At 37.0% G+C, this 22794-nt stretch overlaps 1 protein-coding gene across 1 annotated transcript; it reads right to left on the reverse strand.

The window, feature by feature from the left end:
* Nucleotides 1-6329: 6329 nt before the first annotated feature.
* Nucleotides 6330-20945, reverse strand: LOC125671784 (transmembrane protein 178B-like). The gene is made up of 5 exons (XM_048907690.2): nucleotides 18145-20945; nucleotides 9694-9801; nucleotides 9333-9470; nucleotides 8989-9089; nucleotides 6330-7591 (listed from the first exon to the last, which is right to left on the reverse strand). Exons 1-5 carry the CDS (start codon nucleotides 18359-18361, stop codon nucleotides 7280-7282), a joined length of 876 nt encoding a protein of 291 aa, XP_048763647.2. The 5' UTR covers nucleotides 18362-20945; the 3' UTR covers nucleotides 6330-7279.
* Nucleotides 20946-22794: the final 1849 nt, after the last annotated feature.

Consider the following 22794-nt stretch of genomic DNA (forward strand, 5'->3'; position numbering starts at 1 on the left):
AGAATCACAAGTAACCTTTCTGGGAGTCATTTTCGACGAGCATATGACATTCAAAGCTCACATCGAAAATCTTGAAATTAAATGTTGCAAAATACTTTACCTTGTGAGTTCTGTTTCAGGCACAAAATTCAGTGCTGACAAACAAACTCTTCTAAGGCTTTACAAATCTCTCATTAGATCAACGCTTGACTATGGTTGCCAGACTTACGGCTCAGGTTGCAAGACCTATCATCAAAGTCTGGACAGGATCCAATCATCGGCCATCCGAATTGCACTTAAAACCCACCACAGCACGGGGAAAAGCACAGTCCTCTTGGAATCGGGAGAACTAACACCTAACCTACGCAGACTCCAACTTTCTCTAATGTATAATTGAAAAAAATAAATCCTGCAAATACATTATTGTAAACACCTCATACATACGCATACACTGATACCAAATCCAGCGAACGGTGGGCTGATGGAAGGAGAAATGGTCATTTCGCTACCAAATATGGAAATATAAAAATACGTATGGGCTGTCCGAGTCACCTACCAAACAATACTACCAATGGCTCCATGGACCTCCTCTCCTACGGTTTGCACCAATATTGGCAGTGTAATCACAACAAAAAAAGACAGCAACCCATTAATATCAAAGCAATGGTACTGCAACACAATAGACATACATTGTACACTACCAATGGTTCGAAAAAATCTACACTGATGGAAGCAAAGAACCGTCCACAGACAAAACGGATGAAGCCATCTATGACACCAGCGGTTCCAAAGTGGTAGGGTATAGATACACGGACATCTCTGTCTACTCGACGGGGTTGATCAATTTAATTGCTGCACTCGAACATATCCACACTAAGGGATATCTGAGAACGGTTATTCTCAGTGACTCCCTTGGTGCACAACAAACATTTCAAACTAGTAGGCCAGATCTATTCAACGCCATCCTCACCCTGTTCCATCACTCCACACAATACAATCAACACATCCACTTCCAGTGGATACCTTCACATATCGGCATTCAAGGAAACGAGACTGTCGACAACATTGCCAAACAAGCACTAGGTTATAACAGGGTTACATATAACATATCGCTAGGGGTCAGAGAAAGTTACAGCTCCATACATCGCAATATAATCGGCATCTACAAACAACAGCTAAACTCCAACACCAAACTCATAGCTAAAATCAAATCCAACCCATGCACAAAACCGCTCAAACATCACTCTAACATTCAATACGATAAAATCATTACATGCTTGAGGGTGGGGAAACCAATCTCTTGGATGATCTAGGTCAGTACACCAGGAACACAAGCAACAATTGTACACACTACCAGGTCCCAGAAACAGTCGCCAGTCGCCTATTACACTGTACACTACACAACCACCATAGAACAAACCTCATACATACACTTCACGCAGCAGGAGCCACTCCCTTTAACCACACGCAATTGCATCGTTTGGGGTCGAATTTACTATATAAAGAGTAAAAGTATAAAACTCTAAATATAGGGTACCCAAGTTAGCCGAGGTAAAAACAATAAATCAATTGATATAAAATTCTACTTTGTATTCTAATGTATTCATCCATAATCAATCTATATTACTACCAAAGTTCATCCCGAAATTCCGTATACTTCCCAAGATATGCAGAAATGAATTCGGAAAAATGCCTATTATTTTTTGGTCGACTTTTAGCTGGCCCTGGCATTATACGACTAAACAGAATGTTTGAGCATTGCAAAAAACTATTACATAGAATGTGCAGATTTTACCCCAATTGTGATTGTGAAAGTACAGACGGTTTAAAATGTTTCAGTCACTTATAGCTATTACAGATTTTATTTTATGAATTGGGGTAAGCAATTAATTTTAAATCAATTGATTTATTGTTTTTACATCGGCTAACTTGGGTACCCTATATTTAGAGTTCTATACCTTTACTCTTTATACATGTATAATAAATTCGACCCCAAGCGATGCAATTGCCTGTACCTTTAACCTTCAAACTCTGCTAACCATATTATCCACAAGAAATATTAACACTATCGTACTAGCAATATTAAACTTTATCACATCAACCAGATGTACTAATTATATCTCAGTTTGATTGAATTGCTAATGGTCCGAACTCCGTATCTTATTGTAGAAATACCCCAGTTGGGGTAGAATTCAGTCATTTGCGTTTAGTTGCATTTGTATAATTCTCTCCTTTATTATCCTCTATCATCGTAGTGGTTTGTGTGACGTTGGCAATATGCCAGGTCAGCAATTGATTGCTGGTAGTGGCTCGGGGCTTAACCCTTGTCTAGTGTCAAATGTCTCATGAGCACGCTGCGTCACATCCAAACTTAATACACTCACCTACTGACACCCTCAGTTGTGAGGCACTCTTGACAGAAGTGACTGACGGCTATACTTTTTAACCTTTAAGGGCTGTTGCAGCATGCAGGTATCAGTCACTTCTGCTAACTGTAGTTTCCCGGCTACAACCGCCACTAAAATATACACACCAAAACATACCATAAACATATCACTTACCCTTGGCAGTTTACGCTTATACCTTTACCCAATAACATACCCCTTCAACTAATTCCGTTTAATATGTATAGCAAACATTTTTAAAAAATGTATATACTAAAATGCATGTCTTTCTTTACAATAACATAAATTACAACCAACATTCAAACGCTACATAAATAAGTCCCTATTATCAAAACTTCCACAATTATGTCTGTTATTTCTTTCTTTCTTGATATATCCAGACATATCCTGTGTTAGATATAGCATTCAGAATGAAAGGTGGAGATAACGAACAGTGATCAATCTCATAACTCCTACAAGCAATACAAAATAGATAGTTGGGCAAACAAGGACCCCTGGACACACTAGAGGTGGGATCAGGTGCCCGGGAGGAGTAAGCATCCCCTGTCGACCTGTCACACCCGCCGTGAGCCTTATATCCTGTTCGGGTAAACGGAGTTATCCGTAGTCAAAATCAGTGTGCCAAGAACGGCTTAACAATCGGTATGAAACACGTCAGACAGCATTTGACCCAATGATAGGTTATATTGACGAACTAGATCGTTATAACGACCATAGAATTTGCGAAATGCTGACTTCAATCGAGACTGTTGAAAACCCTGTACCATCAACTTGTTTGTCAGTAGCTTGCCTCGATTTAAAAACTGACTATGTAGAACAAGCTCTTGTATATCAAATCAGTTGAAATATATAAACACCATATGTAGGTGATAATGGAATATTGCTACATAAATGAGGGAAGTTGACGATGGAGAAGCTGAAATCATCCCGTTTGTCATATAGTTGAGTTGTCAGTTTGCCGTTAATGTCTACTTTCAATAAAATATCTAAGTATGAAGCAGAAGTGGACGACTATGTGGTGTCATTTATTTCGAGCTCACAGGGATATATCAAATCGACATATGAATGAAATTTATTGTTAATAGACAAAACGTCATCGATATATCGAAATGTCGAATTGAAGGCCACAGCGAGAATTTTTTTTCTTCTCACGTAGACGTTTATGAATAAATTCTGCTTCGTATGAATATAGAAACAGGTCAGCTAACAAAGGAGCACAATTCGTGCCCATGGGAATTCCAACAGACTGTTGGAAGACCTGATCACCAAAGACCACGAAGATATTGTCAATAAGGAACTCTAGCATATTTTTTTATTTCAACTTTAGAGTACTTGTGCGTGGAATCAGAGTGGTGTTTAACAAAGTAATTTTTTGAATTACTGATCACTAGATATGAATATTTCCGTTTTCCATTTTTGTTGAAGAAGCAACTGTCTATGATGTCCTATTCTCTCTACTATTGATAGGTGTATGCTCCTTAATAGTATATAAAGCTCTCTGTATTATGGTTTAAATTTGACACACATACACATAAACTGTCAAGTTTTTTTCTTCAAATAATGCACCGGTGCTAGAGGCCAACTATCTCTTAAAGACAGTGGTCTAACGCGTCTTCGTGGCTTTCTCATAAAATCATGGACGTGCGAGCTTGGTCAACTCCACCCTAAACACTTTCGGCCATAAATACATTTGCACATACAACTACCTCTCTGCTCTCCGTCAGTAGATAAGGAAGTTTAGTAGACTATCTAAATTATCTAGACAATTGAAGCACAAAGCAGGTGGGTTCTGCACTGGATCCAATAGAGAGCTCCACTCCGGATCTTCTTTGCCGCGTCCTCAACAGTCTTCAAGAGTCTCCTCGATTTTACTGAGGGAGATCCGAGGATCGATCGACGACAGATGAAGAATAGCAAGCTATCTTCAAGAAGCCCTTCCCCCGACTATACTGTGGGGATCCGTGGGCGATCGACTAGAGGAAGAGGAGATGGACCCATCCACCACCTTCTGGAGGACCCAACCATCCCCGGATCTTTAAGAAAACCTGTTCTAAAGGGATCCCGGGGTCGACCGCCATGGTCGCCTCGCCCCAACAAACCTGGTGTAGCAGGGCTCCTACTGGGCAGTCTGCACTTTAAATCTTCACCGTCGTCGTACGGCTTGGAAAAATTTCCCAACTAATTTCAGCCATTGGTTCTCCATTGAACCTCATCTAAACCCTGTCTAAATTGAGCGTAGCGCATTGACAATGGTCAGTATAACTTGGGTAAATATCCCAACTAATTTTAGCCATAGGTTCATCCTCATCTGCATCTAATCTAAATGAGGTGTTAGGGTGGTCCATAGCTCAGGGTAGTTGGAGATGTTGGTCAAGCCATCTGAGTTTCATTGATGAGGGTGAACCCACGTAGCTCAGAGTAGTAGGAAAATTACGGAAGCCATGCCAACCATTTTCGATCAGATTCCTTAGATTTTCAGCCCGGTAGATATATCGACGACGTTTTATCTAGTAACAATAATCATTTTCATTCATATGTCGATTCGATATATCCCCGTGAACTCAAAATAAGACACCACAGTCCTCCACATCTGCTTCGTACTTAAAATATTTTACTTAAAATAAATATTTACTCCAAACTAACAACTCAGCTTTATGACAAACGGGATGATTTCAGCTTCTCCATCGTACAATGTTCCATATTTATGTAGCAATATTTCTCACCTTTCATCGAGAACTTTTGAATTTTCGTTTGGTTCATATACACATGGTTCAACCAGAAATATGATACAGACTGTGACGTCGCCTCAGTCAATATATAATATGTCTTGGACTGGGGAAACTTAGATAAATTAAATGAAAAAATCAGGTTACCATTACAATGCAAAAATGGCAATCACGTCCAAAGCGCAATAAACGTGACGTAATAGTGCATTTCTTGAACATAACTGTCATTGGCTAGATTGACGTTGTGAAATCAGCTTAATAATTGTTCATTTTGATGTAAACCCGATTATAGTTATGGTATTGTGATATCATTGATGGTAAGTGTTCAAGCAGTGCCTAAGATATAGTCATATAACCGTGCTATCAAAACAGTTACTGATTTTTTCTTGAAATGAAAAAATTATTTTCTGGAAGAAAAAAAAAAATGGTATGTTTTGTTTATTTTCTTTTAGGGTTGGTCTTTTAAATGCTTTTCATCTTTATCCACCATCGAGACTAGAATTGAGCTCTTGGTTCGGTTGCCATGCGATCTTAAGGATGATATGCAAGTAAAGAAAGATAACAACTATAGTCGGATCATGTATACCGGTACTTTCGATTAAACCACTAGCTCCCCGTACATATGAAAGCTTGCAAATGAAACTTGTTTCACTCTCATAATACAAAACTCTTTAATACTCAAAATAATTAAATTCACCTCCACTTCGTCAGTTACATAAGACATGCAAGGTTATGCGTGTTTAAATGCCAATTATAAGCATAGTCATCTTTGCATACTTATGATTTCATACGCATTCAATAAAAAAAACTACATCCTCGCAAACCTAAAATTTTCTTTTCATTTGTGTGTACGCTGAAAGCGAAGATAACGATCAGCGATTTATCTCAGAACTCTTACAAGCAATACAAAACAGAGACTTGGGCAAACACAGACCCTTTGATATACCAGAGGTGAGATGTTCCCTTCAAATGATTATAAATGGCCTAGTCCACGAAAATATACAAATTTAAAGTCTTTACCAACTTGTGGTGAAATCTACACGAATCCTCCTATTCTCCATGCCATTACTTTCTTCGCTGGCAAGGGGAGGGGGGGGGGACGACTTTAGTGCGCAGATTCGATCTTACGATATAGAATTCTGGAGTTGGATGTCAGATATGACTATTCCATGGGGACTGTTTGTATCCAGGCACCCAGGAAAATACAGTTACAAGTAAATAAAAGATAAAGTTTATTTTGATGATATTGCATTAAAACAGTGATATATGAAAAACGAAATCCAAACATTTGCTGATTTTTGTCCTTTTAGAAATCTTGTAGCATCCTTTTATGGTTCATTGCATGAAAAATTCTAAAATCAATGCTGGCTTTCGAATCTTTTTTTTTTCATCATTAAATAAGCTTTTTTGGAAGTACATGTATACTACTTTGGAAACGGTCGAGTAAGAATATACGAACACGAAGTATTATGAAAATATATTCACAGTTTAACTTTTTACAATTTCTTCCCAGATATATTCTGTAATATATTCAATTGGTGTATTATGTAAATGTAACATATATGTACATGCACAAACTAATATGTTGAACAGTAAAAGATTAATAAAGATATGAATGTTATTAGGAGAATGCTTTCTTCTTCAGACATACATCAATTTACATCACATCAGATTAGCATTGTCGATCCTTCTAAACAGTTATTTTCTTTCATACAATGGTTAAGAATAAATGGTGTCTGAATTCGACAATATTAAAGTTATTACTCGTAAAACATAATTAATAATCGCCCCTAACCCTTGTTCATTTCCCCCCCTTAAAAACTCCCATATTCAACAACTTTAATTGATGTTCATCATTCAAAGATTATATCTAAATATTCACTGTAAAAATAACCAATTGGAAAAGTGATTAGGCTGGATAAAAATAGAATTTTTTGCGTATTTCTATGGAGACATTTGAGAATATTGGGAATGTCTGCTCGAGAATTACTATCGGTTCATTCGAGATATCTTACAGCTATATAGCAGTGGATCCTCCATTCATACAACTCTTGTAGAATTTTCCTTGAATTGCTTGGAGCATTCTGTATCAATCGTCTGTCCATAACTAACGTTTAAAGCATACAAAAATGTGTTGTATAGGTAGAAAATGTCTATAACTTTCACACTTTAGCTCCATGAAACTGTGTACGGATCACCATATCCAATGGCCGGTAGGGGGCGTCTAGAATCCATGTCATAAACGTAGGGGCCCATCATGGCAGGTTGAGGATAGGGTCTACCATAGTAGTAGTCTGCTCCCATTTGAGTTTCCATGATTTCCCGCCTCTTGTCCAGATATTCTTTATCATCATAACGCTCGCCTCCAATGTAACATCCAGCAACAGAGTAAAACGTAGCAGAGAGCGCAGCCATGATCATGCCAACCCATCCAAGGATGTAGGACCAGCCGTAGGAGCGAGTTGTAGCGTTTTGAAGACTCTGAAAAAAAAAAGGATTTCAAAATTATTACTCCGTGTATATTGACCGACTTTGTGCAGATCTTCAGATTTCTATTTGAAGTCTTATCATAATTTATTCATCAAAACAGTATTCCTCTGTATGCTCCATTTTTTCTATATTGCTAAAAAAATTCACTCATAAGGACACGGGTACTAAAATTTAAGCCTATGATCAGCGCTTACGGCGTTTCAGCAGGAAGGGATCTTTGTCCTGCCACACCTGCTGGGACAGAGAACCTCATTTTTTTTTTTGTGGTCTCATCCGAAAGACCGCCCCATTTCGTCGCCTCTTACGACAAGCAAGGGGTACCGAGGACTGATTCTAACCCGGATTCCCACGGGAACCCCCAAAAAGGGTATTTGCAGTAATTGTTACATGAGGATATACGACCCTGAATTTTTAACTTTGCTTCATTTTCTCTGAAATTCAGTTTTTATCTTGATATACTTTGACGCAAAAATAAAAGAATAAAAATTGCACATTTGTGATGTTGTGCATAGTAGTAATTCACGACTATAAGTTTTGGATATACCATCTATTTCACAACTTTATATGAGTAGTTCTGTTTGTGTATTGAGGACGTTTTTCAGAATGCTGCATACACTGCACAAGGAATAAGAGTACATTTGCTTTATAGATATTTCTGTGTTCTTTATATTGACATCTAAGTGGAAACCAGTTAAACCACCCTTCGAATGGGTAAACTGAGATTTTAATCGTTGTCATTTTAGGTCTCCCTATTTTTCTAAAAAGAAACTGGTTTTAAATAATATCTTCTACAAGAATTTATATAATTAGATTTAAATATAAAATCCAACTTCATATTTGCATGGACTGAATGGCGTATTGAACTGAAATATGAACTGTACGTTTTAAACATTATTCCGTGTCGAATCTACTAATGTACGCTTTCATAATTCTCTCCATTGCTAAAGACGCTTCTCGGGGTTGGTTGGTTGTATATTGTTAACGTCCCGTTCGAAATTAAATTTGTTCACTCATATGGGGACGTCATCATTGCCGGTGAAGGGCTGCAAAATGTAGACCTATGCTCGGCGCTTGTGGCCTTTGAGCCTTTATTGTGCTGTGACACGGGACCTGGGTTTTTCCGGTCGCATTCGAAAGGTCGCCCTATTTAGTCGCTTTGCGGGAAAAGTTGTACACAAATGCTAATAATATTAATGCTAATGTATTCTCGCTAAACGTTGATCGAGACTTAGCATCTGTTCGACCTATAGAAAATAGTAATACTTAAAGGTAAATTCAAAATTCTAGAAAATATTCTAACATTTTTAAGAAATTTGTCCCTGCACTATCTTAATAAACAATTGCACCGCCTAACATGATAACATCTCATTACAGTGACAGAAACTTACTGCAGACCATTTGGAATAGAACAGAGTACTGTCCTCGATTTTATTTCTTTCAAGATATTCAGCTCCGTGAAAGAACGCTATGGCAGCCGCTGTTGCAAATGCTGTAAACAGGAAAAAACAAAACTCAACTAAAGTGCAGCGTTTCACTATTCTTATGGCGAATGTCTCATCTACACATAGTATAAATAACAGAAATATAATTTATAAATGTTTAATGTTGATACACTATTGCTTGCATAAGAAACTAGAAAATACACAATGATTGGAGACGTTTATAAAAACCGATCATGGAATCGATGTGTGTAAGACTATGAAATGTCTTTCTATTTTAATTCATGACTTACCTGCAATGTAAGCACACAGACCAGCGATGTACGCCCATTTAGATCTTCTCCAGCAGCAGACGACCAGACCGAATATAAAGGCCAACAGGAAGACGACTAGCGCCACCACGTAGAAAGCCAGGAAACATCGAGATAAGTCTGAAATTGATGTAATGACGAACATAGTGTTTAATTATACTATTTTTAGTTGGATGTTACAGACACAGTGTTTTCCATCTAAGATGTACTCGGTGGACCAGATCAATGCATGTCTATACTGTTTCTGAATAAAAATTTCAATCCACTGAAAATATTGTCCTTCTTGTACGTAATTTTCTTGGATACAGTCACTGTTGTTTTGATCTGTTTACAGAAAACTTACGTATTCTGGCCAGAAATTCGGTACTTAGTGTAGCCGTTGAGGACTCCGGGACTTCGTAGTCAATGTTAAAACAGTAGTTATCCACCACATTCTCAGCCGTCAGCAAAACTGTAACAAAAATAGTGGGTCAGTTTCACTTCCGCTAACACCCCCACCCCTCTCCACCACAAGTCTCTAACCGATTCTACAGATCAGATACATTCTAGTGCGGAATGAGTTCTTGATTCTGCATTTTTATATCCCAATCTTTGATCTTACCATGATAATGAACGTCTGTTCACATGCATTGTGTTACTATGAGTGGTTTAAAAGAATCCAAGAATCAGTCTTGCGATGACCTTTGGTGGCATATTTCTGCCTCCTACATGCAAGATAATTATGTCACCATGCAAGATAATTATGTCAACATGCAAGATAATTATGTCAACATGCAAGATAATTATGCCCACATTGAAGATAAAAAGTCCATATATGCAAGTAACAATCTATTTAGAGAATCTGATTTCAATATGAGTAAATTTAGAGCTCCTAATGCCAGTATCTGACATCGTACATGAAAGATGCAACATATTGTGGACATGCGATCGACTCGTTTATATCAACAGAATTATGTTGCATGTCGACATCCTTCACTCGATTGTCAACATAAATATTTTGTATCTTACAGTTTGCCAATACAACCTATCGTTGGGTCAAATGCTGTTTGACGTGTTTCATACCTATTGTTAGACCCTTCGTGGCACACTTGTTTTGACTACGGATAACTCCGTTTACCTGATCAAAATATAGGGCTTACGGCGGGGTGACAGGTCGACAGGGGATGCTTACTCCTCCTAGACACCTGATCCCACCTCTGGTATGTCCAGGGGTCCGTGTTTACCCAACTATCTATTTTGTATTGCTTGTGGGATTATGAGATTGATCGCTGTTAGTTATCTTCACCTTTCATGTATCATAAAAAGTGAAGATAACGAACAGTGGTAAATCTAATAAATCCCATAAAGAATACAAAATACATGTATATGTAATGTTGTATTGCAATATAAATGCCCCATGTCCGACTCTGAATAAAGATTACTCATTTACATATTTATAAAATTAAGAGTAGGGCATACACGGACCCCTGGACACACCAGAGGTGGTATCAGGAGCCAAGGACAAGCCTCCCGTTGACCGGTCACACCCGCATGTGTACAGGTATCGCGCCAGACGCTGGCGTTAACATGGTTAGTAATTAAATTTACTCATACCAAAGTCTGATTCTCTAAGTAGATCAGTAACTTGTATGTTAACTTTATATCTTGCATGTAGAGATAACTATCTTGGATGTAACGTACCATACTTTTCTTGCATGTCGACATGATTTACATGCATCGTGCATGTAGGGGGCAAAAATATATACATGTATGCTACCGTACTTTTGTTTATTCATGAATACTGTAGACATTTAGTGGTGAAGAGAGGTACATGTACTGTCCGATTTGTTCCACAACTTGTAGTGAAATCGATCGCTGGTTTTGCCTAGTCATTGGACTAAGTAATACTGTCAATTATTGATAGCCAATGTCGAACAAAGGTGTTAATAGCCGCGGACGAGAAGAAATTACATCTAAGTCAGAGAGCGTCCCAAAATAATTACATGGAGTTCATTTTCCCTTCGTTAATTACCCTCATATATATAAATGTACGTATATACACCATTTATAGAGCTGAGCTGGGCAGGGTTATGTCGTATGTTTTTAAAATTTAAAACTTTCTGGCCTATCAAACTCAGTAATGATACAGGAATCGTATATCTGATTCCCATGTAGAAACCTTTGAGTTTTGTGCGAGAATTAGTGTTCGGCATTGTATGCACCTCTGATCCCCATCTATCTAAGTCACGTTAAACGTCGAATACCGCTGTAATTTAAGCTCACTTTACGATTTTTAAAGACAACTTCAAACTCTCCGTGGAAAGTTGGGACAACAATCTTATCAAAACCAGTCAATCTTTTTTTCAAATCCATTACAACTTGCCGAGTATTTGCATTATCAAAAGAATATTTATGAACGATGTATTTTTTTTCTTCCTGCTTGATGTTTGCTAGCTGCAGAACTGTAGCTCTCTGAAAAAATATTTTGACATAACAGAGAGCTACAGAGCCACCCCTTATAATCAAAGTACTTAAAGTACTCGTGGGAGTTGAACATTGTGGAAATTCAGTTAGAACAGACAGCACTGGAAGGGGAGGGGAATAAATGACTGAATATTATCATGATTTTAGATACAAATCAACTGTTGTTGTTTTTCAAAGCGTTACAACAGCAAACATGGATAATGGAAGGCCCATGGACCACAACGATCCTCGAGTAACTGAAGTCGTGTTGTTGTTTTCTAGAATTTCACCCCTTTATATTCTCATGAAAAATGTGACCACATATTATGGCCCAAACATTCAAATCAATATGGTTATCAATGCCTTGCAGTTATGAAGAAGTTTTAACCCTGTATATATACATTCAAGTTTAATCCTAGTTATAGCTAATTCTAAGGAGATTCATTACTTGAAAAGGTAGTCCAATATGCTAAACTGTCACCTGAGTATACTACAGTCCTGTAGAGGATCAATGGAATGGAAAATAATTGTATAATAACTCAAAATAAATGAAATGCAAAAAAATTAAAAATTGTCGGGCATCGGAAATGCACAAGCTGAGTTGCGCAAGGAATGGGCATAGAGGGAACCGGCAGAAAAGTTTTCAAGAATTATCAAGCAGGGAGCAAAATTTTGCGTACATAAATTTCAGCCGACTTAAATCCTTTGTGACCTTGACCTTTAACCCTTGACCAAAGTCAATAGGTTTCTTTGTCTCATCAAGGGCGATAATCCTTCTAAGTTTAATTGAGATCCTATAATTTGTTAAAACATTATAGTGCCGAAAACAAACTTTTCTCCAAATTTCAGTCTATTTATAGCCAGTGACCTTGACCTTTGACCTAGTGACCCCAGAATCGATAGGCTTCCTCATCTTACTGAGGGTGACAATCCATCTAAGTTTGAATGAGATCATATAATTTGCTCACGAGCTATGGTGCGGAAATGAAATGTTGATGCGTGCCCGCCTGCCCGCCCAAAGGCACTTCATCAGATCATAAGCCGAGTTCGACTTCATCGCAACTCCGCTAAAAATGAAACACTAGTCAAATAATGTTATTTATTGCCAAGGTATTTGGGATATTATACTGTGGCTCAAACAGGGGGTGAATGAACCTGACAGTATGGAAAGCATATAGTGGAATCAGACTTGTGATGCTGGAAATCTATAGTGATTAATAAACTATACATGTACAAGATCCATAACTATTTTTTTTTTCAGTTTGTGAGGGAGAATCCTCATGTCTCTTTCATCAGTAGACAAATAAACAATGTGTTTTGACCAGAGCAATTTCCAATCCTTTTTGCAGCATAAATTCAACATTGTGGCAACTGGGTTAAACTTTGATAGTGAAGTAATACATGGCAGCACCTTATCCCATGCTCTTAAAATTTCTGTTTGACACACACTCATGACATCCACTCAAACATTAGAGAGTGCAGCAAAATCCCATTGTAATAGGGGATTCAAAATGGATAACTGGTACAAAATATGGTACATACTATTCAAAAAGGATAATGAATTTGACATATTGATGTCTTGGAAAAGGAAATTCTGACATCGGGGCTCTAAGCGTTTTCAAACATTGTCATTTGATAAAAGTGTTCTACATTTTTAAAAATAGAGATTAATATGTCTTTACATACATAGGTGAGAAAGTTTCCATTATTCCTAGTCGTGACATACCATGTATGCGCAAAATATTCATAAACAAATATCACACTACTCACGTAGAAAATGTGGACCTTACCGTCATCAAGCGCAGCGAAACACGCCATTTCGAGATTATAGTCGACGAAAGCTCGGTAACAGTAATGAATAAGGTACACTCATTTTGTATCTATTTTGTGACTTTCTTTATTAAAAGGAACAGTTCTCTAATGTGTAACGTGCAATTACTACGTAATTCAATAACTTAAACATGAAGCAGTTTCACTTTGCCACCGGATATAAGAAATTTTATTTCGTATTCCGATCCCAATCGAAAGTTGTTGACTGGGAATGACGTGTTTTAATTCAATCTACATGTAACATCAAGCATCTTTTATATCACATTAAAAAAAAATCCCAAATATATACACATACACAATGTTGTAGAGTTATTTCTTGTAAATTTTCTGAGGTTTCGCACCATATTCGATATTTCGCGCCACGGTGTCAATAGGGCTTGTGTGCAGTTGTCGTTCGTTTCCCTATCAATGTTTATAGGTGACGCTGCGCTACAAACGACAATTTTCAACCTTATCTTTTATTTTTCTATGTCTATCAGTATCAATTTGATCGAAATCTTGTATTCAAATTGATTTGAATACAATATCATTGCATTTATTTACATGTCAATTATCAAAATTAGATTAATTCAGAAAAGTTACATGGATTATTTAATGGCGGATGTTTATAAAAGTTTATATTGATTTACCTAGGAGTAAATCAGCTGACACAGAACCCCCACTGACGACCACTATACAAATCAATACAAATTACTGCGCAGAAAAGTGCGTGATGACCCAGGGAGATTGAACATAGTTCAACTCCCAAAAACCTTCGATTTACGGCGCACAAAAAGTTGCGCACGGTTGAGGCCTTATATCGTTGTATTCTTGAGTTGCTGTCTCATAAATCTAATATCAAAAAATTCTTAACATATTTTCCTACTATACTTGTGTCTAAACATACCTTCAAATATTCATTAAAGCCCCATACGACCTGAAAACTCCCAGCTTCTAATGATTTCGTTTGTTGACGTAGCCATGTTAGGTAGCCGGTCAATTCGAATCCTGGTTAATTTCCATACTTGCACAATAACGTCTAGGTGTGAATTAATATCCCCACAAATATTTTAGCTAAATATTTTAAATAATATATCACCCCAGTTTCTGATAATAATTATTCAAATAGCTAAAGTCACGGCAATGCGGCTTTCATTAGTCTGGTTCGGTCTCCATTCCTGCCACACGAGTGTTAAGGACTTCAGTAGCATTTTCATGAATCAAGAGCTTATTTTACATTTAGAAAAACTTTATTTTTTTTTTAATTTCTATAAATTATTCGTAATGATGATAAATGAAGAGCGAATACATAACATATATCGAATTTTATGAATAGATACCAACAACAACAGGGTACGAATTGTCCGGCTACGTCAACAAACGAAATCATTTGAAGCTGGGAGTTTTCAGGTCGTATGGGGCTTTAATGAATATTTGAAGGTATGTTTAGACACAAGTATAGTAGGAAAATATGTTAAGATTTTTTTTTATATTAAATTTATGAGACAGCAACTCAAGAATACAACGATATAAGGCCTCAACCGTGCGCAACTTTTTGTGCGCCGTAAATCGAAGGTTTTTATAAGGGGTGGCTCTGTAGCTCTCTGTTATGTCAAAATATTTTTTCAGAGAGCTACAGTTCTGCAGCTAGATGTTTGCTTGATAACATGTAATCACGTTCTACGTGGGAATGATTATAATAGAGGTCTTTAGTCAGTGCAATCATGTTCTACTCCAGGGGTGACGGTGGAGGGGGGGGGGCCTCTTATCTTTGCCTGTGGACTCGTCACTTTTCTTGACCAATGATAATCGCCGAGTTATAAACGTATTATTTCCAAGATATCAAACCTTCACACCATCTTTGTTCTTTCGTGATTTAAACGAGCGTTCGTTTTATGTGGTAAATTCGAAGTATTCTTATGTTTTTACTCGCTGTGCGTAGATTTTATATAAACAATGCCAGATATTTGTGGTATGGCATCTTAATTGGTAGCGTGGTCTTTACTCTACAGTATTATGTAATACCTCGTAATATTGTATCTGTAATTGATAGAACTTCGCCACAAGGAAGAATATTAACAATTTACAGGGTAAATACAATAAAGCTGAGAAGTTTATATAAGGAAATCAATTGTGGGAATGATTATAATAGAGGTCTTTAGTCAGTGCAATCATGTTCTACTCCAGGGGTGACGGGGGAGGGGGGGGGGCCTCTTATATTTGCCTGTGGACTCGTCACTTTTCTTGACCAATGATAATCGCCGAGTTATAAACGTATTATTTCCAAGATATCAAACCTTCACACCATCTTTGTTCTTTCGTGATTTAAACGAGCGTTCGTTTTATGTGGTAAATTCGAAGTATTCTTATGTTTTTACTCGCTGTGCGTAGATTTTATATAAACAATGCCAGATATTTGTGGTATGGCATCTTAATTGGTAGCGTGGTCTTTACTCTACAGTATTATGTAATACCTCGTAATATTGTATCTGTAATTGATAGAACTTCGCCACAAGGAAGAAGATTAACAATTTACAGGGTAAATACAATAAAGCTGAGAAGTTTATATAAGGAAATCAATTGTGTGTACCTTTAAGCCGATCGAAATGTTTGTTGTGCCAAAACTTACATCATAATCGGATCAGTGTTATTCAAATTACTTGTAAACATAAAAAAAAGCCATTTCCCTTATAAGGACACACACAAACCGTGACATTAATATTGGATACATACACGGTTTGTTAATTCAGTATTTGTAGTACATTTAATAACAATTGATTCATATGAAGATCGACCCATTACTACAGTTTTGCAATGTATCACATTTTGAAAACTACAGTAACTTATAATGCACCATCTGTCGTGTAGCGGTTGAACAAAGGGCGATCTTTTTTATTTTAATGTCAAATTATTTTACACAGTCTCATATTTTCACTCATAACGAGTAGCGTGTGTTCTTTGAATGCACCGTGTGATTGACGCGTCCTGCACGGGTGGGTGGGTTTGTTTCTCCTGGGAATATTCCTATACATTAAGCGAAGAATGTGTTTAACAGAGGGTAGCGATGCATCACTCTTAACACGTTAAATATAGGTCTCTTGGTAAGCTACACAATGGACACCCAATCTTATGTTTCAATCTATTTCGCCTTCGGATGTTACATCAACATTTTTCAAGCTTTACGACACCTCTGAAAATTGAGAAATGTCTCGTTTTCTTGCTCACAATGCAAAAAAAAAAAAAAAAAAATCAAGGAAGTTTATTGATAATGCCCAACTTGCATGCGCCATACTATAGAATGAAACAACTATCCCAATGATATAAGATTCTGTGACATTTAGGTATGGTATACTTAAAGAACGGGTCAAATATTTTCTAAGGGTCAGATATAACTTCGTGTAAGAAGGGAGTTTTAAACTATAATTGCAAATTTGTCATGATAATTTATGTTAATTGCTCTTCGTAGTTCAACGAATGTGGACGAATTGTGTGTGTGACGAAACCTCATAGCGTCCCATCTAACGAATTATCCTGTGTGCATGCTGTATGGGTGAGAAAAGAAGTCGTTACAGACCACGATTAGATGAAAGGAAATATAAAACGAGCTTTGAATTACACTTAAGAACCTGAAGGGCAAATTATGATAGTCTAAAAGTTGAACGACTGCCTTTAAATAGCTTCTGTATATTTGAGAGGAATAAAAGTGGAGTATTTTGTAAATAGGTAAAAAAAAAAAAAAAAAAAAATGCAAATCCGTACTAAGACGGCCCTGGAACGAGTCAATTGCGATAAATATTAATGATTCTTTAGGCATAAAATCAGAAATGACTTGATATCCGTCATTAATTGTTTATTTCTGTTAATCAGCGTAGCGTGAATGGTGGGGAAACTTCCCAAAGGAACACAGGATTTCATTCAGAGGCGATCCACCGGAATTTGTTAAAAATCACTCATCTTTGAAATTCCACAAACACACCCCGAAATTTGACCTAACCACGACACTTTTCTATCTAGGTCAAAAGGGCGCATCCCTTGCTTCGAACTGACTGTGATCAAGGTTTTTTTTAAAATTAAAACTAATTAGAATATATAATTATCAATTACCCATCAATACAGAACAACCTCATTGTAAACACCCCCCTTTATTGATAACACCATGAACAGCCGAAGTATACACGGTTTAACAATATCATACTGGAAATGTTGTCATTCAGAACTTAATTAAAAAGCCTAATCTACATTGTGGTGTACAACGCCTAGTTCAGATTTTGAAATAATGACGTGAAACGCCACACATGTTGTCACGGAAAATACATTTGTTAGAGGCCTGTGACAAGAATATCACTCATTACAGGTGCGTGTTAGATCAATAAAAATGATCCAAGGGGTCATTCACGATGTCTTTGTTTTGTATACACACATTTTTCAAAACAATAAAAAACAAAATACCAGCATCGGCCATTATTGGGTGGGGCATGCGCTACATACCTGTTTCAGGTGTGCAATGATCCCTTGCTATTTTTAGCCCTAACTTTCTACTTACATGCTGTGTCGTTTCCTGGGTAACATTCCCGGAATATCCCCCTGTATCGGGTGTGAGCGACTCTGTCCAGATCGTTGGAACCGGTAAATTTGTCACGGGCCACCTTAAACTCCAGCCAGTGATCGGTAGCAAACGAAACAGCCAGGAAGACGATAGTGATGGGCCCCAAAATTGTGGCACACACCAGCATCACCGTCCCACAGGTACTTTGTCTCATGATTATCCTCCCGCTGTTACAATCAACCACTCACCCGACGAAACACCGATCCACTAGTCCGAGTGAGACAAAGGTACGAAAATAAGGGCAGGGTCCCAGCGAAGAAAGCTGTACAGAACGAGCTCACAGACTGTGAAGAAAATCCATATATTGTTTGTTCACTGATCAGTTTACACTGTGGGCCCGCAAGAGTTCCGGACCAGTGATTTCGTATAATGGAGACCTAATAATAATATACGCGCTACCTCAGTTGAGGTAATACCAACGGGGGGAAAGTAGTACGGTATTCAAGAACTCAACAAATGTGATCATCTTTAGTTCAAATATGATTTTGGAAGTGATTTTATGCACCTGTTACTTATTTTCACGAAACAAATATATTGAAAGATGATTGCATAGGGAAGTTTTAAGCCATCCTTCAATTCCATGCTATTTAAATATTCAAAACTTTTATCGAGGGTGTAAAATCAGGGTGTAGCTAAACATGTCTACGTCATTTTTGACTCACTACTCTGTAGGGGTGATGCATGTATATATATGATAAATACCTTCAATATTGTTTACTTGCGAAATACAGAAAATTTGTACCTTGCGATATAGTAATACGATTATCATGTATATATGTTAATCATAGCATATGGTTAAAACAAATCTTCGCAATTCAAGAAATGATATTTCAGGTACGCTATTCATTAATCAATGACAGGCATGTTTTTAAAGAATTTTTAAGCGAAGTTGTTACTATGCATAAATTATCACGTTTTCCATGGTACAAATTGTAGTTAATTACCTCACACCCAACAAATTAGACAGAGACCCCTTAGACTTTAAATAAAGATATAAAATCAACAGATCAAAATTACATGTATTATCTAATATACATTGTACATCGTGCTCAATGTTAATTTCCATTGTCCCCGCCCACTGACGTCATGACAAGTTGCTGATTTGCATGCAATTGAGAAATTTACGTGCTGTTGTTCGTAAGTGGGGAAATTAACATGTTGGAGCTTCAAAGAGTTAGCAATATTAAGCAGTAATTAACAATGAATTAAATTTTATATGAGCGCCGTCCAAGTTAATTATCTACATGTATGAGTCTAAACATTTTACATGTACCTTTACACAAGAGGCCCATTGACTTCGTACTATATATTTTCAATAGTTTCAAATATGGGGAATTTTTCCCCCTACAGATCCCCCTCCTCTAGAGACGCAAAAAATGAAAGAAGAAACGAACTGCAGAAAATCTTAGTTAAACTTAAAGCGGCATTAGCTGTGAAAGTGATGACAACCTTTTTTCTCAAAACCTCTCAATGGCATAGGAATATATGTTAATGACTGAAAAAACAAACATTTAATTTGTACAAAAACAAGAGAAACTTTATAAAACAAAGTTAGGTAACCGCTTTTAGTGTAAAGAAATCATTGTCTTGCACAACAATACATGTAATTATTTAATCACCAAAATTACACATTCATCTGCCTGTTTTGAAGTTAAAAAGTGTTTCAAATAATTAAATACTGGTGTCATTACTGAAATATATGATATAAGCAATTTTCATTGAATTCAATTTGTGATGACAAAATGACACCTAACGTCCCTTTGATGTATTATATGATGATGCCTGCATGTTATTGAGGTAAACTAATGTATTTTCTGCTGTTTAATTTATGTTTCTAGCAATTATTATATTGCGTATTATAAAGTAAAGTTTGGACCCCTATTTTAGACCCACCCTTCCCACGGGGTCATTATTTCAAGAAGGAAAATCCCATTCAATTTACACTACCTGAGGATGCTTGCATATTAATATAGACAGTCATAGCCCTGCTGTTATTTCTAAAGATTTTCCCTATATCCCATGAAAAACTTTGATCCACTATTGTGGCCCCAACCTATCCTCGGGGTCACATCAATCTGCACTGGGGGTACTTGCACATTAATAAGAATAACCATGGCTCCGATGTTATTGAGAAGATTATTTTAAAAAGATTTTTCCAATATATTCCCATGTGAAACTTTGATCCCCTATCATGGCCCCACCCTACACCACGGGAGACACAATTTAAACAAATCTGAATATGCACTACTTGGAGATGCTTGCATCTTTTAAAATACGAGTATCCATGACCCTTCCATTATTGAGGAGATAATTTTACCTACATACTTTCATGTAAAACTGAGATACTCTATTATGGCCCCATCCTACTCTCAACGGACACCACCTGAACAAATTTGAATCTGCACTACCTTAGAATGCTTGCATATTAAAGGCCTTTTTCTTATTGAGAAGATTTTCCCCATATATTCCCAAGTAAAACTTTGATCCCCTATTATGACCCCATCCTATCCCTCTGGGGAGGACCACAATTTAAAACAAAATTGAACCTGCACTACCTGGAAATGCTAGCATATCAATATGACTCAATTCAATTCTTTATTTCTTGTGCAATACAGCATATTGGTTAACATTGTGATACCTTTACAGACATGTATATATACTTGAGCATATCACATTACTAAAAATTGACATGTCTTACTTTGTTAAAAGATTATCACGATAAATGAATGCTTTATATAAAAAATTGTCTTGGTTGTACAAAACCTTGAGGTTATTAATACTAAGTAACTGTACGGGTATGAATGCACGCGGCTTTTTCCAGTAATATGGCTTTTTGATTGATTGATTAATTGATTGATTGATTGGTTGATTGATTGATTGATGTTTTCCACCACACTCAACAATTTTTCAGTTATCTGGTGGCGCCCAATTTTTATTGGTGGAAGAGAGAACCCAGATACAATGTACCTGGGAAGAGACCACCGACTTTCCGAGAGTAAACTGGGAAACTTTCTCACTTACCGGCGCGAGCGGGATTCGAACCCGCGCCGACCATCACGCTGAGCAGCACACACATATGAAAGAACACAGAGAGAACACTACATACATATGTATCAAACAGAGACAGATTGATAAACATAATTAAATGATATATTCTTTGTGTTTAAAGCGGGACAGCACATGACTTTCAAACCTTGACTGGAAAAGTTGCCTTTGTTTACCACAAAAATTTCCATTATAGAAAATCATTAATCCCAAATAGCAAGAAGAATCTTCAACTTCCAGATTACACTCGCCATAATTCCACTTTTAATCACTTTTAATTTTCCATCTGTTTTTAAATACCAATATCTTTGTTTTGTCAGTGTTAACACACAAGGACCAGTTCCTTGTATAAGTAGATAACGAATCCAAAATCTGTTGGAGGCCTACAATTGATTAAGAGAATAATACAATGTCATCTGCATACATAAATAAAAATAAACTTAATTCTCAAAATTGAACAGGAATACAACCGTATCTTTTATAAATGAGACTTCGCAATCATTTACATAGAAAGAAAAATTGGTGGGTGACAATACTTCACCTTGCATTAATGCAATGCTATTTCTGGAAAAAATATGTGTATTCATTACTTATTCGAATACATGTCTTGGTACCATTATAAAACAAACGTAAAACATTTAAGTAATTTCCCTCGTATACCTAGATATGAAAGCTTAATCCATAAAAGTGTACGGTCAGCTGTATCAAACGCTTTTTAATAATCAACAAAACAACAATATAATCGTTTTGCTGTGGATAATGTACTAGAGAGTAAAGCCTCCAAAGCAAATATAGCGTCAGTAGTTCCAAAACCCGGTCTGAATCCAAATTGTTCACCTGTAAGGACATCGTTTACTGCACCCCATTTCACAAGTTTTCTGCTCAGCATAAGTGTAAATCACCATGGCCAAGTTGTTACTGAGAAGATGACTTTTAAAGATTTTTCCTATACATGTATATCCCTACCCTTGGGGTAATCTCAGCGAAATTCGTCGAGGCTAGATATTTGGACTGACGTCTCTTCCGAATTTCAGATCATTGTCACACAAAGTGATTTGGGAAATTTTGCCTGAACTTCGGCCGCTTGTTGCGATTAAAATGGGTTAACTGAATTTCTTGCCCGCTTTAACTTAAAGATTGATCCCTTATTGTGGCCCCACCCTACCCCCTAAGGCAAAAGTTTAATCGAACTTGATTCTGCACTATCTGGAGATGCTTGCAAATTAATATGTCTCATCATGACCCTGTAATTTCCTATATATCGCCATGTAAAACTCTGACCCCTTATTTTGGCCCAACCTAACCTCTTTGGGGGCGATAATTTCAACAAACTTGAATTTGTACACTATGTGAGCAAATTTTCTCATAAATTTCAACATTTCTGGCTCATTGGTTCTTGAGAAGATTTTAAATGATTCCACCCTATTTTGCCCCATTTAGATTATCTCCCCTTTGAAGGAGCTATATCTATTCATTTGAAGATTTCCGTGGGGATCCGGCTAATTATCCCTTGCTTGCCGTAAGAGGCGACTAATTTGGCGG

This window comes from Ostrea edulis, chromosome 4 (genome assembly GCF_947568905.1).
Source record: "Ostrea edulis chromosome 4, xbOstEdul1.1, whole genome shotgun sequence".
Classification (NCBI taxonomy): domain Eukaryota; kingdom Metazoa; phylum Mollusca; class Bivalvia; order Ostreida; family Ostreidae; genus Ostrea; species Ostrea edulis.